This window comes from Hippocampus comes, unplaced genomic scaffold (genome assembly GCF_001891065.2).
Source record: "Hippocampus comes isolate QL1 unplaced genomic scaffold, H_comes_QL1_v1.1 scaffold90, whole genome shotgun sequence".
NCBI classification, from domain to species: Eukaryota; Metazoa; Chordata; class Actinopteri; order Syngnathiformes; family Syngnathidae; genus Hippocampus; species Hippocampus comes.
The window spans coordinates 808037-817106 of record NW_017804912.1 but is presented as its reverse complement, the minus strand read 5'-3'; the positions used below and the strand labels follow the sequence as shown (position 1 = coordinate 817106).

At 47.8% G+C, this 9070-nt stretch overlaps 2 protein-coding genes across 7 annotated transcripts in view; both read left to right on the top strand.

Moving 5' to 3' along the window:
* Positions 1-3964, top strand: part of LOC109524567 (1-phosphatidylinositol 4,5-bisphosphate phosphodiesterase gamma-1-like) — a 16858-nt gene extending 12894 nt beyond the window's left edge. For 2 of the 5 annotated variants that reach the window (XM_019884539.1, XM_019884565.1), the window contains exons 22-32: positions 362-458; positions 547-613; positions 772-938; positions 1091-1187; positions 1254-1478; positions 1554-1699; positions 1804-1918; positions 2005-2166; positions 2489-2577; positions 2699-2883; positions 3092-3964. In XM_019884539.1, coding sequence (XP_019740098.1) covers positions 362-458; positions 547-613; positions 772-938; positions 1091-1187; positions 1254-1478; positions 1554-1699; positions 1804-1918; positions 2005-2166; positions 2489-2577; positions 2699-2883; positions 3092-3152 — 1411 coding nt within the window. In that variant the 3' untranslated portion in view covers positions 3153-3964. Of the gene's footprint in view, positions 1-361; positions 459-546; positions 614-771; positions 939-1090; positions 1188-1253; positions 1479-1553; positions 1700-1803; positions 1919-2004; positions 2167-2488; positions 2578-2698; positions 2888-3091 lie in introns of those variants that run through there. The other 3 variants (XM_019884547.1, XM_019884556.1, XM_019884573.1) reach the window with 3 other exon arrangements.
* The window catches only part of LOC109524631 (pituitary adenylate cyclase-activating polypeptide type I receptor-like), a 25698-nt gene that overhangs the window by 3698 nt on the left and 12930 nt on the right, over positions 1-9070 (top strand). The gene's annotated exons all lie outside the window — the stretch shown is intronic.

The following is a 9070-nucleotide window of genomic DNA, read 5'->3' as shown; positions in this document are numbered from 1 at the left end:
CACCCCCACCCCCACCAGGAACCGAGCTTCTTCCCACGTTCAAGAAATTGATGACGCATGCATGCAACTGACTTGCAATCAGTTTCGTCCCAAATTATCCGCCATAGGCTTCAGATTATTCCTGATTAAAGGGACATTTTAGCTGGTGCCTGATCATGACGGAAAGCGTCAATGTCAAGTCGTGTTGAAAGAAAATACAAAATGGCCCCTCCAACTGTGGACACAATAAGTTTTAATTACTTGCAAAACAATAGCCCTCACAATCTCTCTCGGAACAAAATCTATGACTCTCTCTCTCTCTCTCTCTCTCTCTCTCTCTCTCGCCTATAAATTGGATTGAATAGTCGTGTTTTTTTTTTAGGTGGCGAGGTGACTATGGAGGGAAGAAGCAGCTGTGGTTCCCCGCAAACTATGTGGAGGAAGTACCCAGCTCTCCGACGAGAGAGATGGTCGAAGCAGTGAGTGCCTAATACAGTATCATCCGGAAAAGTACGGCTCATCTTGCTTCTCCCCACATTCACTTTTTTTTTTCTTTTTTTTTTGCAGTCAGCAGAGAACAGTCCCCTGGGTGCATTTCTGAAGGGCTTCATTGATGTCCAGACGTGTAATGTTGGTGAGTCCCAATAAGATTTCATTCCTGAAATTGAAAATCCAAATGACAAGACATGGGAAGAGCAGGGAAATCCCTCCCATCTTCGCTCTTCATCCACGAATTCCTCGTCACAACGTCCTGCCACCGTTTTCCTTGAACGGTGCCTTTTCTTGCCTCAGTGGTGCACAAAGATGGCAAACATTCGCGGCCTTTCGTCTTCACCATCCATTCCCGCCACTTGGCCTCTCGGCCGCTCCAGATGCTGGACGTGGCCTCCGACGGCCCGGAGGAGCTGAGCAGCTGGGTCAGCAAGATCCGGGAGGCGACGCACAACGCAGACGCGCGGGTCAGTGAAAATACTTTTCTCAGCTCAGGAGAATGAACGAGGCGAAATCGGGACGTTGAAAGGCGAATTCCCAACTCGTGTTGTTTGGCGATGGAAATTGAAAGCCGATCTCCGAAGTGTCACCGCGACGAAAGTAAGACGAGGCTCTTCAGATGCAGGAGGAGAAGCAGATGGAGAGAAGGAAGAAGATTGCGGTGGAGCTGTCAGACCTGGTCGTTTACTGCCGCCCCGTTCCCTTCGACGAGGACAGTAAGGGATCCCCCCCCATCTCCTCTGCTCTTTGGCCACACGCGACTTTTGTTTTGCCGCCGTCAGAGATCGGGACAGAGCGAGCCTGCCACCGGGACATGTCGTCCTTCCCGGAGACGAAGGCGGAGAAGTTGGCCACGCGGGGCCGAGGGAAGCGCTTCCTCCAGTACAACCGGCGTCAGCTTTCCAGAGTTTATCCCCGCGGCCAGAGGCTGGACTCGTCCAACTACGACCCCCTCCCGATATGGCTGTGTGGCTCCCAGCTGGTTGCGCTCAATTTCCAGACTCCAGGTCAGTAACCTGAGCAACCCGTGCACCAACTCTCCTACATTTCTACGGGACGGATAAAAATCCACCTTCCCGCAGATAAACCGATGCAACTGAACCAGGCGTTGTTCACGCTCGGGGGCGGGAGCGGCTTCATTCCCCAACCGGACATCATGAGGGACGAAACCTTTGACCCTTTTGACAAAGACACGTTGCGGGTGGAGCCCATCACCATCCAGCTGGAGGTGAGCGCCACCCCGGCACTCAAATGGTTTTGTTTTTTTTCCCTCCAAGAGCGCTCATTGCTCAATTGGAACTGCGTGGCTCCTCCCTCTTCTTTTGCCATCAGTTGCTCGGCGCTCGCCACCTCCCGAAGAACGGTCGAAGCATCGTCTGCCCCTTTGTGGAGATGGAGATCTGCGGCGCGGATTACGACAGCTGCAAGTTTAAGACCGACGTCGTAGGTCGGAGGACCGCTTTTGTTGTGCGCCGATCACGCGATGGGAGGAGCAAAGGTCCGGCGGTGACCCGCTTCCGCCATGTTTTCCAGCCGATAACGGTCTCAATCCCGTGTGGACGCCCAAGCCGTTTGTGTTCGACATCCACAACCCGGCCTACGCGCTTCTGCGCTTCACCGTCTACGACGAAGACATGTTCAGCGACCCCAACTTCTTGGCTCAGGCAACGTACCCTGTCCGTCTGCTACGTACAGGTTCGTGCTTCAGATTGTCCTTCTCGGAACGTCGAACGGCTCAGCAAACGGATTCGTGAATCCATTGGCGGAGTTGGTCTTCCAGATTTTGGATCTCGGTGCATTTTATTGTTTCTTTCATGCCAGTGCTCTTACGGTGTGTCCCCGATGGCAACTGTGAGGAATCACAACCTTGAGTACGCTTCCCCGTTGTCCGGTTGGGTTCGCCTGAGCGGCCATTTTGTCTCCCGCTCAGATCGATGTCCGTTTTTCCTCGAACGCTGCTTTTGCATTTGTCTTGGTGGGATGGTCGTCTTCATAGACGTCCCCGTTTTCATCGCAGGTTACAGAAGCGTCATTCTCAAGAACGGCTACAGCGAGGAGCTGGAGTTGGCCTCGCTTCTTGTTCATATCGAGATCATGAATGCAAAGGTACTTCATCTGCTTTATTTTCCAAATAAATGTCTCGCCGCAAGGGGGCGTACTTTGCACAGGCCTCGACACAAAACACACCTGTACAACCGGCCGCGCTCTTCCACTTCTATGGCTGCAGGAAGACGGCAACGAGAATCTTTACACATCCATCCAGCGACTCCGTGATCGAACCAGTGAACTATCGAACAAAATTTCCTTGCTGGAGAGTTTGGGCTCCAGGGACTTCACGTACCAGCAGAGTGTAGAAGAGCTCCGAGTGGCTCAGGATCAGCTGAGCGAGCTGGTCGAGGCCCGCAACCGCAGGTGACAGACTGCCCCTTTTGCCAAAGTTTCCGTCCGTCTTTCCTTTTCAAGTGCCTAACTGAGCGAGCTGGTCGAGGCCCGCAACCGCAGGTGACCGACTGCCCCTTTGCCAAAGTTTCCCTCCGCTTTTCCTTTTCAAGTGCCTAACCATGAACTTGTGAGCCGACACTTCACAAACAAAACTCTGCCCCCCGAACTTGCGTTGCAGACTAATGGAGAAGAAGAGGCGGGAAAGGCTGCGACTGCAGGTAGCGGCCAAGCGCACGTAGTTCTCTTCTTGTCCAGCAGAGGGCGTCAAAGAGCAACAGACTCGACTCGACTCGTCACAGGACGTCAGAGTACGGACACTTACGTCATGCGTTCTTTTAACTGGAAACTGATTCTTTTTTTGGGGTGGGGGCATGTTATCGATAAAGTAATCATTGAAAAAAAAACAATTATGGGGCACTTGGTTAAGCTCTAAATGTCTGTTTGACATTCAATTTCATCTTGTTTAAATTTAAAATTGACAGATTCCCCCCCCCCCACACACACACATACATACACACACACTTGAGGCTTTTTGATTACATTTTAATCTTATTTTATCATTGCAGAAAAGGCTACAAACTCCCAGTATGTTAACCTTTGCTGTGATTACTACTGGTAATTTGCATACAAATACAAAAAATAAAAATAAAAAACACTCAGGACCGATGCAGGACCAGTCCCGTTACACTCAGATTACAGTTCCTGTAAAAGTTCTTCTCTTGGAATAGAAAAGGAGGTAACAAAGCAATTATTAGAGAATGTTGTAAAGTAAAAAAAACAAAAAAAAGAAAGAAAGAAAGACTGTTCACTGATGTGAAGTATTGTCTGGAAAAAAAAATGACAGAAGCCAATCCAAGTGGGCTCTTCCTGTTTTCAGTCAGCAGGTAGAAGAAAACTCAGGTTCCCCAAAAATGTGGCTGCATGTTGGGGCAGGCAAACATCCCGTCTGTGCCTTTTTACTGTTTAGCATTGAAAGTAGTCACTTGAAAATTGAAAACAAGCAATGCAAGAGTTTGTTTGGACTGTCAATAAATGAGTCTCTCATGCCGCACGCTACGTCTGTCGCCGTTGCATTGCTGGGGTGAGCGCTTTTCATGCCAACAAGCCAGCTCGTAAGAATTTGGGTTTCCACAATCAGACATTCCCAAATGTTGTCAGTTGTCGGTGCGGCCGTTTCCGATTGAGCCATCGTTGTCATGCCACTTGTCATTTCTCCTCATGTGCTTTTGCCGACTTCTCAAATGCAATTAGATGGTCGTGTTAATCCAATCCCCACCTCGAGTTGCCTGCGTTGTTTGGCCATCTGCCTGTTGTCCTGCCTGCCAGCCCACATTTCCACAACACATTTGACGGCAGGCTCTCACACACACACACACACGCACACATACACACACACACACACACACACACGCGCACACGCAAAGCATATCTGATCTTCCTCGCGATAAGCAAAACAGCCAAACAGAAGGTGACATACATCGGCCGTACATTTTATTTTATTTTATTTTTTTAATGCCTGTCCTTCATATTGGTTTGTATTCATCATTCATTCATTAGCAGCCTGACTTCTCATTCTCTTTATTATTACTAACCTTGAATCCTAATGAGGGTAATTCCAAGACAGGGTGGGATGAAACCGCGCAGAACCTTCTAGCTCAAAGTCACCTAACGAGTGGATCTTCTGACAGACAGGGATGACCGATGACGTTTCTGATTTTTGCAGGCGGCAACATGTGACTGGTCACCGGATGGCTCCATGGATAGGCAGATAGAATGGAGCAAGTATAAAAAGCAAACGCAAGAGCAGCGTTTCAGGTTCTTAACATCGACATCAATTGGCGAGGGATTTACGGTACCGCCACGTTGGCTGTCGTAAATGCAAATAAGTACAAATTTAGGCCAAGTGCCACCGAAGATGGAATCACAGGAGTTCAATGTGTTTCTCACAAACGGAACCCGGATATGGATTGTCGGGATGCGTGCGCGGTAAATAATGCACAGTTGGAAAGGGACGCGTTATGGGACCGCGTCCATGCACCAGGAATTATTCTCGGGGTGAAGGGGACCAAAGTAAGAAAAGGGACGGACGGCTCCACATATGCCAATGAAGAACAGATTCTCATTTGCGACGCCGACCTGCCTGGCTGCATTCAGCAGAGAAGAACCAAAATGCACACATAAAGGGCAGAAACGGGGAGTGAATACCAAATTGCTGTGAACTTTTTTTTTTGGAGGGGGTGTGGGGGGGAATATGAAAATGTCGAACTACTGTAGATGGTTGCCATAGTGATGAGTGAAGTGGAGGCACTGCATGGGGGGGACAGCATGTTCATGTGGAGGAGAGCTCGTGTGTGCGTGTGTGTGTGCGCGTATCCGAAATGTTCCCACCGGTCAGCTCACATGACAGTGCCAAGCTTGGCGGTTTTCATCGAGTGCCTCCTGTTCTTATTTTTCGATGCAGCCTCATCGAATGTTCTCCCGAGGAAACGATCATCTTCAGCGCTGTACGGCGAACCCTCGCTATAGTGCGCTTCGACTTTTACGGCTTCACTATTTTGTGTCGTTTTTAATTTTTGTTTTTGCCATCCGATGCCAGGCATGCAACAACCTGGAAGGGAGTCCGAAATCCAAAAGTATTTGGGGATATCAAAATTGGCTCTTGTTCCAGAGCGCTGATCTGGCAACAAAGTGAAATTTGGGAGGTGACTGGTCACCGGATGGCTCCATGGATAGGCAGATAGAATGGAGCAAGTATAAAAAGCAAACGCAAGAGCAGCGTTTCAGGTTCTTAACATCGACATCAATTGGCGAGGGATTTACGGTACCGCCACGTTGGCTGTCGTAAATGCAAATAAGTACAAATTTAGGCCAAGTGCCACCGAAGATGGAATCACAGGAGTTCAATGTGTTTCTCACAAACGGAACCCGGATATGGATTGTCGGGATGCGTGCGCGGTAAATAATGCACAGTTGGAAAGGGGCGCGTTATGGGACCGCGTCCATGCACCAGGAATTATTCTCGGGGTGAAGGGGACCAAAGTAAGAAAAGGGACGGCTCCACATATGCCAATGAAGAACAGATTCTCATTTGCGAGGCCGACCTGCCTGGCTGCATTCAGCAGAGAAGAACCAAAATGCACACATAAAGGGCAGAAACGGGGAGTGAATACCAAATTGCTGTGAACTTTTTTTTTTGGAGGGGGTGTGGGGGGGAATATGAAAATGTCGAACTACTGTAGATGGTTGCCATAGTGATGAGTGAAGTGGAGGCACTGCATGGGGGGGACAGCATGTTCATGTGGAGGAGAGCTCGTGTGTGCGTGTGTGTGTGCGCGTATCCGAAATGTTCCCACCGGTCAGCTCACATGACAGTGCCAAGCTTGGCGGTTTTCATCGAGTGCCTCCTGTTCTTATTTTTCGATGCAGCCTCATCGAATGTTCTCCCGAGGAAATGATCATCTTCAGCGCTGTACGGCGAACCCTCGCTATAGTGCGCTTCGGCTTTTACGGCTTCACTGTTTTGTGTCATTTTTGGTTTTTTTTTTTGCCGTCCGATGCCAGGCATGCAACAACCTGGAAGGGAGTCCGAAATCCAAAAGTATTTGGGGATATCAAAATTGGCTCTTGTTCCAGAGCGCTGATCTGGCAACAAAGTGAAATTTGGGGACCGGCTCAGGTTTGAAACGGCAAACTTGGGACGTTTGCGTCAAAGGTTGCAGTTGCACCTCGTCCTTTTCTGTATGCTGCAGGACAGCCTCGCCGTTCACCTCTGTCTTTTTCTCCCACCCGGGCCGCTCTTTCTCATCTCTCTCACTCTCCCCTTCCCCGGAGAGCGGCCTGCTTTTTGGGCAAAAGTCTGTGATCTGAATTTCAACAGCGCACCGCCGCTCAGGCTTTGACTCCAGCTCCGTTGATTAAAACTAACAAAGGGAATAAAAAATACATTAAAATCTGAGCGCTGGCCATCGCTCAAGAAATCTTCGATGCGGTTAAGCAGAGCAATGCACTTTTTGGGAAGTCGCCCAGATGCTCAAAGTAGCCGAACATCAAGATTGCAGCTTTTCTTTTAAATCCCAAAGCAAAATGATCTTATTTCACTTGCAAATATGGCATCTTATGTTATCGATGCCTTTTGGTGGGCTCCCATTTGGGGCACTGACAATTTTTCAGAAAAACGACGTCATCAGTATCATTGCTGATTTTTGACGCTTCTAACAGAGCATTTCAATGTCGTCATCAGCCTCTTGGCAGCATTCCTGGCCAGGTCTTTTCTTTTTTTGCTCATCACGTGTTCAATTTTGGAAGGATGTCCACTTTTTGATCACGTGTTGTGCCATATTTTTGATGAATCCAAGTCTTTTTGTGATGATCTTGTGTTCTCCTGATTTGGCTTTGATTTAGATTGTTGTGGTTTTGTGCCCTTTTTTCCTCAACTCGGCTCAACTTTAGAGCACTTTAAAATGGCCACCGCTGTATATGGAGCAAAAATAATTCATACAACAATAAAATAATGAATAGCAAAGACAGTAGAAGGCACAGTCCAACTAAAAATCAAGTCTCATGCCGAGTCAAAAAGTGAAAGAATAAAAATGAATTTGAAGATGAATTTTAAAGATGGTTCAGCAGGAGGTCATTCCAAAGAGAGGGAGCGGCAGCGGAAAAGGCTCCATCTCCTGAGCCTCCGGTTAGTTCTCGGTACCTCAAATAGGGTCCGGTCCGCAGACCTAAGCCACCGGGCGGGGGTGGAGGACCTCCGAGAAGTCAAGTGGGATGAGCCCATTTCAAGATTTGAAAACAAATCAGAGGATCTTCAGAAAACTCTAAAATGTAGCCAGTGAAGGGATGCCAGAGTAGGAGTTATGTGTGCCCTCTTACGAGTACCAGTCAAGAGGCAAGTAGCAGTATTGTGGACCAACTGGAGATGCTTGATGGAGGATTGGCTGACTCCAAAGTAAAGTGCGTTACAGTAATCCGGCCGAGATGTGACGAAGGCAAAAAGGACCGTTTCCAAGTGCTCTGGAGAAACAGGTGCTCCTCGCTGTCTCGTCAGTCGCTTGTATTGAGCTTCCTCGGTTTCTTTCCGTCCTTTGTGGCTTGATGAGCTCTCGTCAAGTCACTTCAGGACATGGAGCTTGGCCACATCGCACGCATCGAGGACCCCTGGAGGGAACCCACGTGCCACACGCGCCACACTCAGAGAATCACGAGCAGTTAAGAGTTTTTTTGTTTTTTTTCTCGACTCCATTTTTAGAGGTGAAACGGGATGCCGCTTGATCCTCTTCAGCATTGTCGATTAAAATGCCAGAGGTTTAACATGCATCACCTGACATTTCCACTGGCCGGTTCATCAGTAAGAGGCGGCAGACAGTGGTGTCGTCTTTCACACGAAGTTGCTGAATGACGCCAGCAAGAAATGATTGTGGATTTACACCCCCAAATATGAGAAAGTTCATCTTCCACCTGTCCACAACGTGCGAGTCAGCCTTTTGATGTTTGTGGCAAAGCCTCATTTTTTTTCCCCGTTTGTTCAATAGCTCCCGCTGAAACTGAAATGGGAAAAAATAAATCACTGGACCCTAGAAATAAAGCGCAAGCCCCAATGAAATACATTCTACAAATGCCCTAGCTGGCATACACAGTTCAGTCCGATGAAACGTATCTTCGAAATAGATGGCCTAGCATGGTCGAATTGGCCGGCCAAAGTGTTCTCATCAATACCGGTCATTTGGAAGGACCTCCGGTCTGTGGTGATTAAAACCCATGTGCTGCAGTCAATCTAAATAAGTTTATATAACGCAACATACAATTTTACAAAAATTGTAAAAGTATTATTCCTGAATATTTATTTCACTTTCAACCACTCGACATGTTCAGTGGCATCAGTGCTATACATACACATATAGTTCTTATTTTTTTCTTTGTATTTTTGCCCTCTATGGACAATAAAAGCGGTATTGTGCTATGACCAAAACATAAATATAAATCTATATAAATAAAACATGAATTGGAATATTTCATATCACACACTTTTTATGCTGTGTCTTTGATTTAAAGATGACGTGATGAAGAATACGCAAAAATCTACAAAAATTGTAGAAATTGTAACATATGGGGTAACCCATGTGTTACAAACATCGTAGAAATTGCAGCACAAGGG